The sequence below is a fragment of the Athalia rosae genome, chromosome 1 (assembly GCF_917208135.1).
Source record: "Athalia rosae chromosome 1, iyAthRosa1.1, whole genome shotgun sequence".
NCBI classification, from domain to species: Eukaryota; Metazoa; Arthropoda; class Insecta; order Hymenoptera; family Athaliidae; genus Athalia; species Athalia rosae.
The window spans coordinates 20125547-20147379 of record NC_064026.1 but is presented as its reverse complement, the minus strand read 5'-3'; the positions used below and the strand labels follow the sequence as shown (position 1 = coordinate 20147379).

General features: G+C 43.3%; 1 protein-coding gene across 1 annotated transcript; it reads right to left on the bottom strand.

Annotated features, from left to right (window-relative positions):
• Positions 1–1001: 1001 nt before the first annotated feature.
• On the bottom strand, positions 1002–13593 carry LOC105684862 (toll-like receptor 6). Its single transcript, XM_012398549.3, has 3 exons — positions 8160–13593; positions 1986–2053; positions 1002–1841 (listed from the first exon to the last, which is right to left on the bottom strand). The coding sequence occupies exon 1, from the start codon at positions 11814–11816 to the stop codon at positions 8178–8180; it is 3639 nt and encodes a 1212-aa protein (XP_012253972.3). The 5' UTR covers positions 11817–13593; the 3' UTR covers positions 1002–1841; positions 1986–2053; positions 8160–8177.
• Between the last annotated feature and the right edge of the window lie 8240 nt (positions 13594–21833).

Below are 21833 nucleotides of genomic sequence, written 5' to 3'. Positions count from 1 at the left end.
ACGAGTTGGCTCATGTATAATGGATAGCTTTTAATTATCATCATTTGATTAATCACCGATACCACCTTGGAACATCCTCGGCAAACTTGAAACTTTTTGTTTTCATTTAAATACCGAAAATATATGCATATTTCGAAAAATCCGTTAGCAATTAACCTGCATGTGTAAAATCGAACCTGACACAAATTTGATTAATTTCTCTACAGAATGATGAAGTGGGTACGCCTCTTATATTACTTCGAAACGTAAAAGCTTTCAAATACATTTCTAATTATCTTCCACGTACAACGTAACTAATGTCTGGATTCAGAGGTGAGTGGTACATAATAGACGGTACGACTATCGTTTCACCCAGCCTGTTACGCATACGTACAATTAGCGGTTTTCAAATGTTGAGACAACATTACTGGAAGGTAATGGTTTTTTTTTTCTGTAAAACTGTCTTATTCAACTATCGATTTCGTGGTACATTCGCAGAACATTATCAAGGAAGTTTCGACGTTTTTGATTTCGATGCGTTGAGCGAATTTCATTGATTTGAAACAATCAGACATGCGAAGCAGAACGTAAAAAATTTGTAACGTTTAAATTCGTATGTATGTTTAATTGTAAGTGGTTACTTTGTTAAGAAAATTGAAAAAATGAGGTCGTAACAAGAGCAGCGTAAAATTGCTACTCGGAAACCCCCCCCCCCCAGAATGTAATTAAATGTAAATTATGAATGCAGAGCACAAATAACTTCGCGGATTTCACGGCTTTATCTTCAAACTTCATACTAAATACATAAGATTTCGTCTTCCACTCATACTTATACGTACATGTGTATGTAATCACGTCGAGATCATACGCGCAAAAGTAACGTAACGCGCAAATGACCGTACCTATGATGCGCACACTTTATAAACCTTAATCCGATTCTCGGTACTTTTGAAGAGCCCCGACTCTTATAACTGAAAACTGAATAGCCGACTCCGCAACTCTCTCGTACATTTCCTGTTAAGCTTACCTCTGAACACGGTGGAATAACGTTGTGTCATACTTGTTGTGAACTTTAGCAGCTTAAACAACGTGAAGATGAATAAATTGGTTAAATTATATTCATAACTTTATCTTTGCACTTTTCCTAATTACATTATTATACACTTTACCTGCAACTATACAAGTTAGCCGTCGAAAGTGAGGGTGTTCAAAAAATGGAGAAACTTCGGGAATTCTGTAACTTCAACTTCAAGATCAAAGCGAAAGAATTCGGATAGTGATTTATTCAAGCGAGTTCAGTTTCTCGTCCGTTGAAATCGGTTTGAAGAATATGGCAAATAAATATAGGTATGTGGTGGTTTTTACATTTATCGTGTGGCTTAAGGTTTTTTCCGATCCTACACGGTTTTACTCGCCGTTTGAATAAGTAGAGCAATATTCACTTTGCTATATTTATGTGTATATATATACATACATATACATATACATATATATGTATATAAATAATTTTATTATCATACAATATTCTAATTATTTTACAAATATACAAAACTTGTATTTACATAAATATCGGCTTATATGTCTACCAATCGCAGTAGGATGAACGAAGGGAATAGTGAAACGTTTATAATTATTGTTATTATTAATATAATTATTATTATGATTTTGTTGTGTTTAATTAGAAAAAATGTCGTTGCGCGATATTGAATATTTTGTCCCGTCTATTTTGTAAAACACTACAAAGCTAATTGAATAGAAATAATTTTAGCTACGTAATCTGTGTAAATATATTTATAATATACGAAGACATTTAAGAAATTTTTTGCTTTAACGCTGAAGAGAAGAGCCTCCACGCTTGAATTCTGGAACATAATATTAAAACTTTAATCACTTATGCTTAATTTACAACAATTCGCAGAATCTTAAGAACTCGCGAAAACCAAACAAAACGATAGACATACAAAGGAAAAATTAGTTCTGACAATGAGAGAACATTCATCACGAACCTTTCTTTGGTGGTTCCAGGTAACACTGTCTCCCTGGTACATGACGCTGATAAAAATTAGCCGCGTATCTGTAACACGATGGAAAATATACCATTAGACTCTTCTAAGGTTCCCTCCAATGTTCTCTCCGATTTGGATATGAGCGAACTGAGGGGATGGTAAAATAATTTTTTTTTTTTTTCGAATCTATAGTCGTTCGTTTTCGATATAACTTTAAAATTTCATGCGTGGCAGATGAATTTACAAATATTTGTTGTTGTTATTGAGATATAACATCGATATTCTAAACGTCAAGCGAAGGGTTCTAAAAGCACTCGAAAGCACTCAGCGTACCACAATAGCTCAGCACATTGCGCAGTTACACCAACGTTTGAGTCGTAGTCCCACTCACATATATGTACGCATGTATATAGGTACGTACTAAAATAAGGTATGGAGGGTGCGATACAACGACCGTTTCTAAAAATGATTATGCAAAAACGTGGTCGGAATACGAGTCGCTTATTCGGATCTATAAAGCGTAGTAACATTTATTTGTTGAGCAAATAAAATTCTTTTCGTTTTACGTAGAGATAAATAGATGGTCGCGGTGCATTTGGCGACTCGGCGCCATACGAAGATCGACTTATGGGTAGCGTATTCTACCCTTACGGTCTGTACAGCACGGAACGACGGTGCTGCAGGCGAAGGAACGCAGGCATTATAGATATATACGTATAAAATGTAAAAGAGGGAACTCGCACGCAGAGCGCGTCACATGCAAATGTGTGTTCGACGAAGGCGCCAATGCCGCCACCGACGCGCCGGCCGCGCCGGAGCTGCACCGTTGGATGGCGGATCGTTGTCCAATAACATTCCTATTTCCTTTTCCTCTTGTCTATTGTTTTTCGATTCATTTTAACGCGTTCACATTCGCGATCGCGTTCCTCGGAATAAAATACGAGGCGAATGAGAATCGGACGAAAATCGTCGTCTTTCTATAACACGCCACGGTATTACGTACCTACCCACCCTACTACGTCGGACGGAGAAAATTTAATTTCGTATGGAAAATTATCTGACTTTTAGAATCGAACGAAATGGAGTTTGTTTCCAATTTCACCGACTCTTTTAAGGCTCCGAGTCAGTCTCGTTCACCGATTGCATTCTTACAATGTAACACGACAAATCCGTGAGATTTGTTCGCTCGACGGAGAAAATGAATGGCCGAAAATTTTGTATCCAAAAGGTGCGGGCACAGCAATTTAGTGCGTGGTTTGCCGTCTTCACGCTTCCACCGACGAACCGAATAGACGCTGAAATGCCCCTTGGATTTAAACCGTCAATCTCCGCGCGCCTCCTATCTACAGGTTTAAAATTTACGTCCACGCATACCTACGCGTCTCGCACCGTTGCGCGTTCTCTTTATACGTAGCTCGATAAATAGGCGAAAATTTATAATAGAAACTCCGTCTCGGGTCCCGACCCGGTCTTGGACCCAGAAACCCAAGTCTGGTACTCGGTCCCGGGGAATTCGAGGTCACGAGGATTTTTAACCCATAGAAAAACTAGTTTCCCGAAATTCTTTATTGTCGAGAGACGCGACGCGTAGGCCCGTTTGTTCGTTCGCTGTCTGGTTCATTCGTCCGTAAATTTTGTACAAAGGCGGTTGAAATGTTACGCAAGAATAACACGATCTGCCCGATTTAAATTTGAGAGGGTCTTTATTGAAAACTGTACAGGCTTGTAGAGCCCCTATTATTTGCTTGTATCTTCTTCTCCTTTCCCTGACTATACTTTTCAAAGCAGAGGTGTGAGCAGCGGCGTGAGCATCGTCGTCGCCGCGTCGGTATTTTGCTGCATGAGCGGTAAAACATCTGTCCCGCCAAAGCGATCAACATCTTTGCAGGGACGCGCGTACCTTTTTCACGTGTTCGTGAGTCGATTACCTGGTCACGTAGTTGACCCGCAACTCACACTGCACGACCGAGTTATTATACATGAACCGGCGTCGTCAGCCGTAAAAAAAAAATAAAAAAAGAAAAGTATGAGAAAAAAGGTCTGTATATATCCTGCATTCGAAGCCGCTGCTCTTTTGTCCGAAGATCTTCTCCACGGAGGGTGGGGTCCCGGAGCTGAAGATGACTACGTGGCATCAGAAATCTGTCTTTCGACTACCGCGGCGAAGAGCATCGCAATCATTTCCGTTTGCTACCTGCTCCGATCGGGTGTCTGCTGCCTACGGTAGCTGCAGCGAGGGCAACCGTCTTGGGTACGAGAGTGAATCTTTTCTCCTTCTCGTCATCGTCTCTCTCGTTTTCCTAACAACCTTCCTCTACCATTTTTTTTCCTTTCATATCTCACACCGCGGCCTTTTCTCCCGCACTGTCTTTCTCTCATTGGATATCACCTTTCTAACGAGGGCGAACTATACCGAGCGACTCGCTGCCGAGGTTATATATGATTTACTTCTAGAGGACTGCTTTTTGGTAACTTTATATGCCTATTATTTCGTGTGTTGGAAAATGATGAAAAAAAATTATACAACCATAGATACAAAAGGGAGAGAGAGGGAGTGAGAGAGAGGGAAGGAGATAAAAAAAGGAACGGGTAGAACAGTTGTTTGCAGTGACCCTTTGTGTTTACTCTGTCGAACAAGCAAAGCCCTTCGCTTCACATTGTTACACTACAGTGCAGGGAGATATTGGTTTAATGTATTATATACTAGCCGAAAAAGCTCCCGGTGTTCGAAAACCTCTTTTTAAATTTCGAAGCTATCGAACAAAAACGTTTTACAAGTGATCCTCCAAACGCGCGATTGCTGTACGCGGAAAACAGTGAAACGGCGTATACCGCTGGCTGCTGGTATACATATTTTCGATCCTTCAATTTCGATTGGTTCCGGGCTTTTATGCCGAGCGTATAACTGACTTCGAGAGGTCGTACAATGAGGGGTGGCGAAAAACTATACCGAGCTTCGAAAGTCGGAAAGCACGCTGTTTCCATCAGCTGCTGCACTTCCGAACACCTCTTAATCTGTGATATAAACGTGGGGTAAACGTGCACCGTACCGAGGTGAGCCGTTTCAATTGTGAATTGCATCATTTCCATTTCCCTAATAAAGACGATGCCGCGGAAGATCGATGGTTAGACAAGCAGTTATTGAAGTTTGTTCATTCACCTTACAGACAGCTAATGAGCGCTAGAGAAATAAATAAATCAAATTGTTCCTTCAGACGGATATTTTCAACGGAATCGTAGTCAGAATTTTTAGCTACACGGTAACCGGACAAACAAGCTCTGTATCACGATATCCAAACATCATTCGTAATGCTTGTACTTATACCTTAGCTCAATGACTTATATCTTCATGAGAGAAGAATAAAAAAAATTTATTACCACGTCAGCTGTTCCCTGAATCATCAAAGCGCATCTATAAGCAGTTGATCGTGAAATAAGTAGGCGTGAAACTTAATTTCTGCAATTTCCTAGATATCCGTAATCCCCCCTCGTAGCGTGCGACTATAGGGCGTACCCGCGATTTCTTCTATATCCTGATCGACAGATTGATTGTGTTTTCAAATTTTCGTCATGTTTCGGCTTACGCCCTCCAGGCTCCGTGTCCGCCTATGATTTTAACGTTCAATGGATAGTGACAGCTCCCCTGCAATCTCGCACACACGCAAACGCAATGCGTACGTATGTTAAAACACACACACAGACACACACACACACACACACACGATTTCGTTGGGATAGAAAATTGATTTTTCCTAGAAGAAAAGCGCTGGAGCCCTGGGGCTCGTTCGATACGTCGTCCAACGTTCACAAAGCCAACAATTTCTACGCGGCGAATAGTTTGCGGTCCGTTGTTAGCGCCACGGGGTGTTGCCTGGGACGGTGAGCGTTTTGCTTTTCCTGAGGGTTCATCCTACCTCACCTTTATATCCACGGCCTTCAATTCCTCAAACGGTTAATAGACGAACAAAGAGAGGGTCACTGAAATCCGTTGTGCGAAACAAAAAGTGGAAAATTACCGAATGAAAGGCTATAACATGTTCTCACAGCTACCTGATTTTGTAACTAACGTCGTGTATATATATATATTTTTTTTTACTACTATTGAAACTTGAAACTCTACAAAGCTGTTTGGTTCAGCTTCCAGTTGAATGCTCGCGGATAATGATCAAACATTCAAATTTGTCGCACGTTAGGATCAAGCGGAACGGTACATGAAAAATGTATTCGAATTCAAGAGCTAAAAATACATCAGCTAGTCTTTATTATTTTCCATCAAAATTACCTCCCGACGAGCGAAATGTTTCTCAAGATTCCCACCGAATCTTGTGGTGGAATTGATATTCTTTTCTTTCATTGTCCTTTTTATTTTTCATTTTGTAAACTCGCGATGAAGTGAAATCCTTCGGATGCTCGGCGGTATTGTTCATATATCTGTAGGTACGTAGGCGGGTACTCTGATCGAGAAATATCAGATCGAATACATGAAGTGGAAATGTATCCGTAACGATTAGTCAAACCTCGGTATAAAATAGTAACGGAGGGCGATTCGTTACGCGACAAACGCTTGTGACGTGTTATCGATAATCATGAAGGAAAAATGTTAACGTCATCGGTTTAATCCTCGTGGATTTGTCGGCCCGGTGAACTAACCACTGCGCGTAATAGCGTGTCCCGTGAAACACGGCAGGAACTGCGAGGGCAGACAGGAACAATGAAGCGAGAGTGTCGAGAACAACAATGATGCGACGACAGGAAGAGCTGTTAGCGATGCGAAGGAGGAGAGGAAGGCGTGAAATAGCAATTTCCTCGCCACACAGTGTTCGGACGCTACGCATGACAATAAGTCTTTCAAACCTATTGTGCGTGTAAATGTATTTTTTGCGTAATCCCACGAGGGAGGGGTATCGTTGCAGCTTATCGGCGGCTCAGCCGTTAATGGAAGCGGTCCCGTCTCGCGTCCGCGTTCCCGTGAACGTTTCACCGCGAAGGTCTGTTCCAAAACGCGACCGGCGCTCGCCAGAGACCCTCCGCTCCGGGGGCAATGTTCGCCACTTTACCCCTTCGAAGACACGCGAGTACAACGTTGTTGCCCCGACTCGCGTCTGAGCCGACGAAAATCACTATTCAATGAAGGGACGTATCTTTTAACGCCGCATCGGCTCCCCGCGCCTGCCCACGATTCCTCCCTCCCTCCCTCCCCCCCCCTCCCTCCCCCCTCCTGGCAACACCCCGAATAAACCCACGGCGACGGTGCCCGACTTTTCCAATTTTTACGAGTACCCGTATAATGTTGGATTTAATATGATTTATGGCGCGCCCGTCGCGCACGTAACCCCTCGAGAACTTCTACCGACGAAAAATCCCTCTATTCATATTCCCACAATTAACAAACGAGATCCCCCGCGTCACTCCCTCCGCCCTCGATTCGCTTGATTTATACGATTTTATACTCCGATTATACGACAAAAAAATATCCGAATGTTCGTCGCTGATGGTTGCCGTGTTAATGTTTTCAACCACCACGTGGGAACAGTCTACCAAAAATAAAACCGTATGAATTTCTCTAAAAACATTGTCCGGGCTGACGAACTTTGCTTTTGTTCCGTCTTTCGAGGTATCAGACAATAAGGAGGTAGGTTACAAACATCGAAAGAATTTTCATCTCATTTTGAGTGAGAAAAAATGTATCGAGCGACTCTCTCCACATCGTATGTGAAATAATTCAAGATATTTCTAACGAGCGTTAGCAATGCAATTTCATGCCTTGCGGAACTGCAAGTAGAAAATGTGTAGTCGGTAACTAATGTTTCTTCTACCGCAAGAACGTCGCTTGGTTGCGAAGTCGTGATGGCAGGAAGGCCGCGTAATTACAGAGTAGAACTGTCTTGATGACACGCGCAACGATAAGATCCTCGTGAAATGATCAAAGCACGTTAACCCTCACGGTCGTGAGTAAAGCGGCGCAAGAAAACTCGAGGAAATTTTTGATTGGCGCTGTATGAAAACACATTCGCCGTGACTACCTCGAGACAGGCTAGGTATTTGAGATATTCGCATCCTTGTAGTCCTCCACAAGGCGTGATTTTCAGCCTTGTCATACCCTTAGGCTACGAGAACGGGTGAGAAAGGAAGAAAAACGTGAAAAAGTTGAGCAACAAAAACCCTTAGTCTCACCTAACGAATTGCTTCCGTCTATGCCCAGTGATGCTGAGGTGGCGGAGGCGGCGGTGGTAACGGAAGGGGCCTTTCCAGAACGGGGATTGGCGGAGCATCCGGCATCGCAAACCGCAACTTCTGCCAGAATAATTTGTCCCCCCAAAGGAGGACGGTGTGGGACGAGATCCTTCTCTTTAGATCGGAATCCAGATCCTTTGGGCTGACGCCACCGACCAGAAGCAAAATTACCGATCGTCCCTTACCTCTCAAAGCGTCTCTGAGCGCCGTTTTAAACTCGAATCTCGCCCATTCTCCGTGTAGAAAATTTCGCGACAAGACGAGGATTGTTCGCCTCGAGGAATCTGCTGCCTCAGCGACAGCATCAGCGACATTCGCACCGGCACCAAGGTCTCTGTAGTGAAGACAAAGCCTGTACGAAGTTTCGAGGCCCGGTACCAGGACACGTGATACGAAGGCCTCGTCTACAGCCGAGTAAGAAATGTAGGCATCGAACGGTTTCTCTCTGTCCTCAAAGGCTGCGGTCTTGTAGCAGGCTCGTAGACCACATCTGCTAGCTGCCCAGGCGCGAAGCGTACGTCTGTGTCTGAAGGCTCCGCAAAGAAGAGCGACCATGGCGAAAAATAGAACCGCCGTGGCTAGAAGCAGGGGGAGGTAACCCTCCAGGGGACGCGTTTCCACCGCGGGGGTCGCCCCTGTTAGCGCTGCACAGTTTATGGCGGATTCATTTCCGGGACCGACGATGGGGGATCCCAGAGCGCAAGATACCCGCTTCCAGTCCGCTATCTTTTCTTTGTTCTGAGATATCCATTCGCGAACGTTATCGAGGTAACTGCACTCGCAACTCCAGGGGTTATTGGACAGGCTAATGTCCACTAGATATGGATTCTGCACTAACTGCCAAACTGCAAATGTCGTCAATCGATTGTTGTCCAGTCTGATGGCCTCCAAATGACGTAGGGACAGAAACGTTCCATTGTCGATGTATGTTAGGAGATTATTATGCAAGTATAGCTCCTTCAAACTTTCGAGCGCTATGAATTCCAGCCCATTGAGTATCGTTATTTTGTTATTCTCCAAATGAAGTATCGTAAGACGCCTCAGACCGCTGAAAGTGTTGTTGTGAATGGCAACGATATTGCTGTCGTTTGCGTATAAAACTTCCAGATTCTTTCTGCCAATAAAAGCGTGCGAATTCAATTCCCCGAAGTTATTTCCGTCCAGGTATACCTCAGTCGCATCCATAGGGAGTCGACCGGGCAAGTTCTTGTATGCCGAGGTTGAGCAATCCACCACGTTCGCTGACCACGACTGATCGTGATAGCAGGTGCAGTTAGTCGGGCAGGTCATTTCGCAATCGCAAGCATCAAAGTCGCAGCAGTGGCAGAGAGCGAAGCAGTGAGCCTTGTAAGTGCAGAGAAATTGCGATGGTTTAGCCTCGAGAAGAGGAGCGAATGACTTGTGCCTATCGTAGGGAAGTCTGCAATACACCGAGGCGAGGTCCATTACTTTTGGATGCTGGCGTAAGGCGAGGGAATTTATTCGTTGAAGCCACTCCATCGTGCAGTCGCATATGAATGGATTACCACCTATATAAAATTCCGGCAAGGGTCTGAGCTCGGGTATCTGCGATAGCTGGAGTGCGGACAGTTCCATACCGATTATTTGATTAGCGTAGAGATCGACCCTCGTCAAATTATCCTTGCCGAGAAACGTTTGCGGTTCCACCGTATGAATCAGATTGTCGTTAACGAATAGAAGCTCAACCGAGTCTGGAATCGACTTGGAATGTATTCGCGTCAACCTGTTAAACGAAACGTCCAAAGTTTGAAGCCGTAATCCGGTGGAGACCACTCCCAGGTCCATGATTGCATTTTTGTGCATATCGAGCCATTGCAAACCCTGAGGTAGGAAGTTGTAATCGAAGTGCTCGATTACGTTGTCGGACACATTCAACCATAGCAGACCCGGAGCACTTACAAATATGCCGGACATGTCTTGCAAGAGATTAGCATCGAGACGGATCGCCTGTAACGCGAGGCTCCCAGAGAACGCACCGCTTTCAACGTTCTCAATTCTGTTCCTTGCGAGATTTAAGATTTGCAATCCAGGTACCTCTGCGAGTGCCGCCTTCGTTACGTTCACTATTTCATTGCCTATCAATCTCAAACCGTACAGGCTGGTCATACCTCTGAATCCCGGCTCTTCGATACTCCGAATCTGATTCTCGCCAAGATCGAGGGTTCTCAACATCCGCATATCCTTGAGTGCGACAGGAACGCTCTCTAAATTGTTACCCGCCAAATTGAGATCCTGCATACTGGAACAATTTCTAAACGCGTCCGGGTGAATCCCTTCCAGTAGGTTTGAATCAAGCGCTAAAAGGGACAGGGCGAATAGTCCGTTTAACGAATAAGCATCCAAATAGGTGAGGTGGTTGTGCGCTATGACCAAAGTGTGCAAGTTGCTCATCGGGGAAAACGTGTCGGCTGGGATGGTTTCGAGTTCGTTGTACTGCAGGTTAAGAATCTGGAGCGTGTAGAGGTCCTTGAAAAGTGCTGGATCAAGTTTTTCGATCCTGTTGTGCGAAAGATCAAGAAGAACGAGCCGAATCAGCCCTGAAAATGTCCCCGAAGTAAGCCAAGAGCTTGTCAACTGGTTCTTGGACAAGTCTAGCGAGACAAGTTGCTGTAGATCAGATAAGAGTCCAGGCGACAGGACACTAATAGAATTGTTCTGCAGGTGCAACTCTTTTATGGATTTGGTTGCTTCTCGGAACAATTCGGCTGGTAGAGCGACGATTTTGTTATTTGATAGATCGAAGATCTCCAGAGACCTCAGACCGTGAAGCGCTTTGTCGGCAGCTATGGAAATCGCATTTCCCGATAGTATAAGGGTCTTCAATCGTTTAAGCGAGGAAAATCCAAACGCCGGTAGGACGGAAAACTGATTGCGGGAAATATCTAAAGTCTGAATGTCCAGGGAGCAGGGAAATGGTGCGAGCGATGAGTCTTGGATGTGGGTGGAATGTGGATCGATGCCATCGCTGAATCCCAATTCGGTGACATCCTTCAGCAAATTCCAAGAAATATTCAAAGCGACGAGGCTGGACAATGGGCAAAAAATGTGTTCGGGAAACAACCATATGCCGTTCGAGGATAGGTCAATCTTTTCTATCTGCGATGTTGCCTGGAACGCATTCGGTGCTATTTCCAAACCAATCCTTGAGCCTTCGATGTTGAATGTCCTCACCGTGAAATTTCGCAGGTCTCGAAGTCCGCTCAGAGCTTTGGCAGGCCAAAGAGCAAACTTGCATCCGTCCAACTGCAACGTACGTAACCGATACAAGTTTGTAAAACTTTCCTCGTCAATTTCGCCATGCGTCTTTTCTTCCCTGTCGCAACTTATTTTCAATCCCGTCGTGTGCTCAGCCGGAATCATTGAAAAGTTCGATATCCTCGGGTCATTGACAAACACGCGATAGTTACAAGTCAATGAACCAACTTGACGAGTGTCCCACTGGCAATGATCGGGTACGTCATACCGAGGCGGAGGTGCGCTGGTAACAGCTAGCACGTGGCACGCCGGAATTAACAAACGTGCCAACGACAAAACGAACATGACAATGAATTTCGATTCACTAGCGGATGCTCGCATGTTAAGAAGTTGTGTGGGGACTTTCTGGTATCGTTGTCATCACAAGGTTCTCTAATTAGTCAACTTGTCGACGCGCACTTGTCGCCACCCGCTGATGATGCACGGAGATGATCTCTTAGCTGTCGTGAAAACATAACGACGGCGTGTACGTTACGAAGATATTTTTTCGTCCAACTTCCATCTATTCTTTTACCACTCTTCTTTTTTCATCGGTAAGGACGCCGCGACGACGTCGTTCTTCTGGAGTTCCTGCGCCCCTTTGCGGATAATTTTTACGCCTGGACCTTATTCCCGGCACGTTCCGACACTTCGCTATGAATTTAAAACTGTTTCACACCGAAGGTATAACTCTTTGCTGCACTAAGAGTTATTATCGGTAACACATTCATCGTCACACTCCACTAAATTTATTGGCAGTACGCCTATAATTAGCACCTGTTCAAATGCATAGTCACTAGAAATTTAGTGTGCAAAAAACGAATTCATCTCATCATGTACTATAAATGCGAACGATCGATAGATTCAATTTCCGATTGCGGATCGCTTACACTTGCACTTTTCGTTTTCAACGGGGTTCCGAGTTTTTCGACATTTCCGAACAGTGGTAAGGTAATCCATTCTCTTTTAGAGTAGACACTTCCGAATTGATCAATTCACCAGCAGGTATAAGCTATCGACTATCGGCTGCCAACTTGCGTAGAAAAAACTTGAAATCGAATTTTCGTGAAATATATAACTCCTTTCGCGACTTGAACCCGAGTTAGGAAATCCACTTGAGATAAATTTCAAACGCGGATCTACTAGAGATCTTCATACGTATATCTCTCGTTTTCTCGATTCAAAATAAACATCGGCGTGTGATTTATCGTGGTGATGAATAACTCCGTTGAGTACTCGTCATTTTAACTGAACTGTTAAAAATTGTAAATTACAAACGTACGCTCGATTCTCAACCAAGAACGAGCCAACTGGAACGTTCTCTGCTCGGTGGCTGGCGCGCGACTGGAGCAGGATTCCCTGTTTCGACCTCCACTGGCTCTTTTGACTCCTCGCAGCCTCCGATCGGTCGGTTGTTACCCCCACCATAGAAACGCCAACCCCCATCGCACGCACATAAGGGTTGAAACCGCATGCAGCAGCAGCAGCAGCAGCGCCCGGAGTTTACCGGAAACACACGACAGACAAACATCTCAACCCTATACAACCCTCAAACTGATGGACAAAATGCAAAACACTTCGATGACCGTACCCATCAATCTACTGGACCACTTTTTATCAACGCGCCACTGATCTGCCCGTCAATTCTTCACATTGTTGGTTGACCATGTTCGCAAGACTCCATTGGAACAAAAAATTTCGAAAAATTTGTCAGTCACTGTGTTTCGAAATTGGGTAGCTATATTATGTGAACAGGAAAGGACTGGAAAGCTGCAGAGAAGGTCAATTGGCCAGTGATTATCCATAAATTTCATCACTAAATAACCTTTCATAATACAGAAATACTCTAGGAAAGCACAGCTGCGTTGTATGAGTATAAGTGATTTTATATATTTAATACCCAGCAATCAAGTGTATCCTGTGGTCAGGTATAATGGCTAGACGCAAGATCGAATTAGGAATCTGAAAAGCGCCGCTCACATTTCCGAATTTTTTTCAACTTTTTTATATTTTTTCATTCGTTATTACGTACCCGCGTCGCCGGCGGGGCAATACCGAAACGTGTCTTCTGATATTCGGAATTTATTTCGCGTCGTACAAACCAAACTACCTGCACGATTGCGCAACGAAATCGTACCGTTATCCAAACTACTGTAAACGTTATTACCTTATACCTGGTTGACAGGTAGCCGTTGTTCAAGCACCCGTATTCATATATTATTAAAAAGTTGCTACATCTTCATTCGTGCGGCTACCGCAGGAGTAGGTATCCGGTTTCCTGGGAATATCCACCTACAGCGTACCCCGTCTACTACTATACTTTTCATCCGTAAATGTTGCCGCACGGATTTATGCCAAGCCGCATGAACGTAAGGAACGACGCGATCTCCGCAAACACGTTAAAAGAATAAACCGCAGGCTTGCGGCTTCAAAGTTCATGCGCAAAGTGATACGCACCTTTGAGAAGCTGTACCGTTTCACCTCAGATCTAATCCTGACACCGCCTTCGTCCTTCGCGTATATCTTCACGTAACAACGTAACTGCCATCATTTTCAAGCTGAATGGCTCCCCAGCGGTTTGCAGGTGCAAGGTCCGCAACCTCCTCTTATTACGAACGACGTGCCTTTGGTGCTTTTGGTTTACGCTTCTACCCCCGGCAGTCACTCCCACAAACTCACCTTATGTACCTTCCTCTGTACCCGGCCGATGGCTGACGGGAGAACTTTCTCAACTTGAATACGAGGTATGGGTACGGGTATTGGTGTGGCACGACCGACAAACCGCGAAGAAGATGAACAACGAACGGTCTGTAAATTGTGTCTCTATAATAACCACTGAAATTCGTTGGAACGAAAAAAAAAAAGAGATTTGATTTTCTGTCGCATCAGGCGCAGATTTTGACATTAAAATTATGACCAGGTATTTATATTGTATCCGATACTCGCGACTCGTTTTCATTCGTCAACGACCTTTTTATTTTCACGAACAGAACGAAAAAATAAAAAATTAGTGCCTGTATTTGATGCGTTTGAGTGGATCGAATTGTAAAGTACCGAATGAAAAGGGAACTCCTATACGAGTCGGCAAGTTAGTATTGTTGAAGAGGCGAACAAATTGAAACAAAAAAAAAAAAAAAAAATACATTCCATAAAATCGAAAAAAGGGAATTTTTAATTAAATGCGTAACAGCAGCTTAATCGAGCGGACGGGATTAATTGTCGAGGGGTTAAAACGTCAAGAGGTCAAACACAGCCACCTCCTTTCCAGCCCTCCTCCCTTTTTGCTACCAAGCCAAACACAGTCGATATAAATAGGCGCGCTCCCTCCTTTCTTAAGGTCTTTTATATCCACTGAATAAATTAACTGCCTCGGGTGCTAATTAAAACAAACGTGGTACCATAGACCTTATAATTCTCAACGGCACAACGGTTCGATGGAGATAAGATCGATAAAAAGTAAAAAGTGTGGGGTGAAAAGTGAAAAGTAAAACGAAAAGACGATGTATCGGAAAAAATAGAAGAGAATACGAAAAGTGACCAAGAAACGTTTGTCGGTAAAAACAACGGTAACAAAAAAGCAGTCGAATGACGAGCGATTGACGAGAATGGTTTGAGTGGATTTCGAAGTAATCTCCGTATATCGTCTACGTTCTATTATGTGAAGGTGGTATCGGTAACAATGGAACGATGGAAAGTATATAAAGGATAGCTTTTTACCGTTGTTGTTACCGAAGCAATAAATTGCCTTTGTTTTATTATATGGCACGTACGAAGAAGCATAGGTGCTATTCACGTGGATTCGGTATTCGCTCGAGTATTTCTTCCTCGAAGAACTGAAAAAGGAAAGGAAAAAAATACGATCGTTCGCTACGATTATGTCGGACTGACCACCGAGGTGGTAACGCGTAGAAATTTGGGGGCCGCCCTTCGGCGATTAACCTGAGCCCAAAGGTTTTACTACAAATTAGTAGAAATGAAAGTATCGTCGATAATTTTTGTTGCGTGCGGACGGCAATTCGTTGTTTATTATTCCATCCCAAAGACATTCCGTTATTCTCCCCGAAGAGCTTTTATATTTTGGTCCGTTGCTGCGCGTTAAAATACAAAAATAGATCCGAAGGAAATTTTCTCAACAGCCGATTTCGGAAGTCATGAAGAAATTTAATTGTCAGAAGTGGGTAGTACACAGGGCATAATCGTCAAACCGTAAATTTCAATATTTTATGAAAATTTTTTGTGGACTATTTACGAGAGAAATAAATTATCCACCGAATACTAATCGTTATTCCAATTACGTCCGACCGATTCCACGCAACGTTATCCTTACAATAAATTAAGTTCCGACACCCGGCAGTCCTAACCCACTGAAAACGATTGAGAAGCATTCGTAGAAATTTCTTCTTTCCAAATTCCGGGATATTCTGTAATTTTCCAACGTTGTTGTTCGCATAATTTTGAGAGGATAGAGTTATGTATTTTCCAACTACATTTCAACCCTCACAATGACAGTACAGGAAAATGTCTCGCAATGGGTTGAAATGTAATCTGGATCCCTCTGGCACCCTATAGAACGGATGGGGTCGATGTTACCGTTCATTCGAGATTTATGATTATGGATAAGGTTGGCACAATTTTGTTTAACCGTTAGAACACGGTGGTATATGAATACAGCCCAATAATTGTCTGCAATTACCTCTGTGTACCTTGATAACAGTACGCCGGTAATATCCAACCGCGTTATTTACCAAGCTAATAGGTATAATAAGGTATGTATAAACGTACTCGGGAGGTGGGCGGTATCGCTAATGGGAAAATCAGCTTACACAGGGTGGAGCCATTCGCAAACGATTAACAATAATAATCCAAAATAATGCGCGGAGAAGAAGTGTAAAAATCAATCATTCGAAAGCCACATCATCGTTATCTACATCGCTGAAAATTAATTCGAGCAAAGAAACAAAGAAGCAGATGTTTATCGTTTGCGGTGATTAACATTATTTCATAATCACCGCGAACTATGTGACAGCTGATCGACGAAGTTTACTTCAATTTTAAACGTAAATTTGAAAAGGTACGTTGCACGATGGGTAAGTCAGATTAATAAGTAAGACTGCGACCAAGGCTCGACCGGGTCCCCCGGTTGAATCCTGGCTAGGCGACTAATCCAATATTGGAAAGGGGAATTACACGCGGGTAGGGATGCAAATGCGGCTCGCACCCTTCGCGTCTTGCCTCCTAATAAACTCCTTTCATTAAAGGCGTCACTGACGGCGAATGAACGAACTGCCGACTCCCTACGTGGTGACAGCTGGAGCTCTAATTATTGGATTTAGTGCTTCCTCCTTCTCAGCCTCTTTCGTCCCCCTCCCCTCCTCCCCCCGGCCCCCCAATCCTTTACCTTTGCCACCCTCTCCCGCCTCTCTCGTTAAATACAGTTTAGCGTAATTAAATCTTGCGTACCTGCCGGAATACTTAAACTGCTATTATTCGTACCGATCCAGTTCCGATTGCTGCTGCAAAAAAGTTGGTAAAGCAAAAAACAATACGCGGTTATATAATATCCTGGATGTCAACTCCACCATCGGTAAATTGTTTAGATCTAGACAACGAGGACGCCATAAACGAAATGGGGAAAACGTTATATCCGATGTTCAGATACGATGATCCAGGTGAATTGGAACATCACTTGCAACGTGCGATCGTTGATTCGATAAAGGAACTACCTTTCCTCGTTTTATCGGCCTTGAAAATTCGATATTATTTTGCGGTAGGTTATAAGGCAAGAGCTGAACTCGGAGCGAGTTATTGTTTGTTAATAGCAATCGGAGTGCACTCCAGATAAGAAAGTTATTGAGTTCTTGGCTTGGCGGTCGAAGGACTTTTTTTTCAAATCCAGAGACGAAGTGGCATAAAAGAAATCCAACCGAAGTGCCGTCAGCAGAGTTCCTACCTCTAACCGGTACTCTAATTGGATGCTCGATGCTTCATGTATGTATATATGTATGTACGTACTTACCTACCTCAGATGCAGACGTACCTCTTTGATTTCGCAGAATGTACGAGAATAAAGAAACAAAGTCTAAACATTTTCTTCATATTTCTACTGCGGCAAGGAAACTGACGAGAAAAATTTATATTCCTAAAAACTGCGTATTTATTTCAGTTCATTTTTCTTCCTTTCTTCCTATGTATTTCTATGGATTATGTTTTAGTTGTAAAATCCCTCCTGCTTTTACTCGTTCGTTCAAGTCCAAGACAAGTGTTCATTTATGCTTATCTTTTCCGTTATAGCTTCTCACTCTCTGTTGCAAAATTCGATTGAAATATTATATGCGCTACTTAACAAAATTAAAGGATCATTCCGTGCATCTCCATAGCCATTTATACATCCGAGAGATTCACCCCGCGATCGGAGAAAAATCTAATGAAATCGTCCAATAACTGCCGGACGTGTAGGGGGTGACGCTTCAATTTTCTTGAGCAATGTTGTACACCGCGCTTTTATTTGTTACCCTCTAATCAAAGCACCACTCACTGTAGCGGCCGCTGCCCCAGAGTTTGGGTCTAATTTGTACCCCGATCGTACGAATGTGAGCAATTCGAGTTGGTGCCTTGTTACGTAAGTAGATGTGGTAAGTAGAATTAGAGGAAACTCCTGAATTATGTGAAAACCGTGCAGTTTCGCACAATTGAAGTCAGCTGTAGGTTGCAGGTGAACGTGAACGCTTATGCACATTACCACTTGATATTTATACGCTCTCTTTGATGTGTGCTACGATCTGTGAAGCGGAGTGAATTTCTGCCGACGAGCTTGTACGAGCGAATCGTAATAATTATTGTAGAAAGTAATGCTGAAAGTGACCGGTCGGTCGTCGAAATGAAAAACCAACAGGATCACTTCACGATGAGACAAAAAGTTTCCTAATTACTCGCTAAAAACGACTATGCTAATATAATTACTTTGGTCATTTACTTCTTTTCCCCGGCATATTTGCCTTGGAATTCCGAGATTCCGGTCACGGACTATTGACGATGAAATCAAATTCTGATGCACTAATGAACGACGCTTATCCCCCCGTAGCTGCAGCTGTATGGTTTCAAAAAAATACAACTAAATTCAACGAATACTTTCTCCTGCCACCTGCGCTTCTTCATCTTTCCAGCCCCGTATAGAGTTGAACGGCCCCTGCATCGCAGAGTGATGAAATTCATTCATTCTTACCATTTCAACCTATGTTGTGTGGAATTAAATCCATTGCCCTGACAATGAAGGTCACATAAAAGAGTTTTTTTTTTTTCTCAAGAGTGGGTGGATTCCCTTCACTCCGCAGACCTCGTAGCATGCTCTTGACATCGCGATTTTCTTTCCAACGACTCAACGTCGGCCGAAACTACGGAATATATTCCGACTTGAACTAAAACTAGGTACTCGTGTATAGAATTCAGTACGCAACTACTCGTATATATACACGTGTATATGTGTACATTACGGTCGTAATTGAGTGCAGCTGGTCCACTCCATACCTGAAAAGTAGGTGGTGCGTTTGTGCGCCTACCAACTGCGGGATAAATGCACGAAACATGAGTGAAGGTAATTCGCGTTGAGCGCGAAGGTAGACCTGCATAAGTGTTCATATTCATGCGGAAGTTGACTCTAAACTCGATTCCTCTTCCCCACACTTTTTCCTTTTTTTTATTTATTCAAATATTTTTCTTTGACGGTTCGGTGGATGAAGTTTATTATTACCGTCATGACGATATGGTAATTAGAAGTGTGCACTTGTGAAACGGCCGACATCTTAAGAGGCCCTACAAGTACCATGCGGCGGGATTTATATGCGCTTCCGCTTTCGCGGATGTCTACTTATCGTTAGTGAGATGACATCAAACGCTTCAGATCCCCCGGACGCGGACAACTTTTTCTCCTGTTTTTTTCGTCGCGTCGTTCTTTTATCCTATGTATTGAAACCATCAACAACAGACCAAAGACAAAGCGTGCGTCGCGAGCAAGCGATATCCTTCGCATTGTCTCACTGATTGTGAGACGGTGCAGGCTTTCGCCTATTGCTCGTTGATTCGCGTCCGGCGATTAGATTTGGAACGATTTTTACAATCGGCAAGGAGATGCTGTCGCGGCGTTCGGAGCTTCCAAGAGAATAATATACTCTTCGTCGTCTTCGTCACGGAAATCACGTGATTCGATTTTAATATACGATTGGTCCCTACTTTGTTCGTCCTACGGTTGTATAGAACATTCCGATATGCACGATGACGATCCATTTCCTTTCTTCTTATTAGCGTTTACTCGCCTTTGCTCATGGGAGAAAATAGTGTTAGTGTCGGTTGTTGGAAAAGACGAATCTTTGCGATTTCAGACCTTCACCGTTGTCCACCATTAATACGAAAAATGAAGCGATACTCAGAAATACTGGTGTCTTATAAATCTACTAGAATTTCTAGTATAACTGCTGCTAAAACGATCTCTCCATCATGATGGATCGTATTACCTTTATTACAAGGTTCCAGTCTTCCTTTGAATCCGGGTCAAAACCATCTTTCGCGATGTAAGCTAGTTCCACTGTGAACTTCTGCTAAATTAAGTAGGTATAAATCGTCCCTGAAGCTTTACTCGACATATCTATACGCTTATACCTTTTCTTTCCATTGTCGGTAAGTAAATTTTCTCCAAAGAGGATTTTTCGAATACATAAAGATACGAACAACTATATCCTGGAGAATCCAGGTCGTCCGCGAGTACGTGTATCAGAGAAGTTACGCATATGTATATTGAAAATGAACGGATTCACCTTCTCCATACGTACGTACGTAGGTACTCGAAGCACCTCGTACTGAAGTGCCTCAACAAGAATCTGACCCGTTCTGACCCAAAGTAGATTTTTTCAGTTCTCCGGCTCTGACGAGTCAAATTAGGAATCCAACGGATTCGAGGTTTCATTTCCCGCTGCTAGGGCCATCGCCAAACTGGAAAATAATGAAGTTGATGTCAATGACGTCAACGATACGAATGCCACGTGAGATGTAGATACATTTTCACGAAGCTGAAACTATTAAGTGTCCTTTATTCGCGCATTCATTTTCTCGTTATCGGTTGCACTATAATTGGAATTCCGGCGTTTCTTGCTTGAATATTGTACAAACAGCGTTGCTCTTCTCCTCCTGTTAGATATCGGCAAATAAGATGGCGGCTGAGCGAAGGTAAGGTGCGCGAGTCCTTTCTCATCAATTTCCGCCGAACAGAATTTAATTATTTATTTTCCTCGGTACTTGGTGCAAAGTAGGCGCGAGGGAAGAAAAATCACACCTTTGTTCGACGAATTACTAGCTCTCCGTCGGCATTAGATTAAACCGGGAGACTCGGAGGGTGGTAGACGTGGCGGGCGATAGCGTCCGTACCGCGCTGCAAATTGATACAAACGAGTGATGCCTCGCACCCGCACCGGCTTCTGATTGAACAGCTCTTTCCCGACTCGCCGTTCAACGTTCGAATATCAAGATTCCACGTCGCTCTCGGTATCCGTACTTTTTGACGTTGAGGTGCCATTAAGCGATGCATTACGTTAGAATAAAAAATTATCGAGTAGAAAGATACGCCTTTGAATTATTTATATTTTACATACCCAGACCGAGATAGGAGTCTCGAGAAATGGTGAGACATCAAAACACCGAAATATTTCAGTGTGATTTCAGTTTCTACCGAATTGAAACTTTGAACTTTTGTTATTCCTGACTCACTTTACTCTGCTGAATTTGCATTCATGAACTCCGACAAAACTTACCACGTAACTTGTTGGAATTTATATCCGTTTGCAAAAACGCGGAAATAGATTGAAATTATTTTTCAAATTAGTTGAGATGAAAACCGACACGACTCCGGACTACCAATACTCTCGATCGCTAAGCGTTAATCGTTGAATCGAATATTTTTGAAATCATTCGATCGACCATTTCGCAATGTGTTTTGAGCCCAGGGGGTAGGGTATACATTCCATCAGGTGTCCGCGCCCTTGGAACGTCCGGTAGAGTAATATTATTTATACGATTAAAATTTCTGGTTGTTACGACTTTTATTATCATTACAGTATTAGACATGGTTTCACCATTATACAGTAAAATAATGAAACTCTTCAACAAGTTTTCCACCTGTTAAATAATCTGCAGCATTGAAACTCTTAATTAATATGCAGATGTAATTTCTACTAACTTTATATATCGCCTCGGTGGCTCAACTAGTTTTCACGGTAGAAGTCCCAAGGCGATACAAGTTCACCTCGTCCGAGTGCAGCGGCACAAAGTCGGGTCGCTTTGGCGCTGTCTGAGCAGTACGAAAATTCGGTTGAA

Bases quoted from the DNA above. Each gene is read 5' to 3' on its own strand.
- LOC105684862 (XM_012398549.3), bottom strand. From the start codon at position 11,816: ATGCGAGCATCCGCTAGTGAATCGAAATTCATTGTCATGTTCGTTTTG.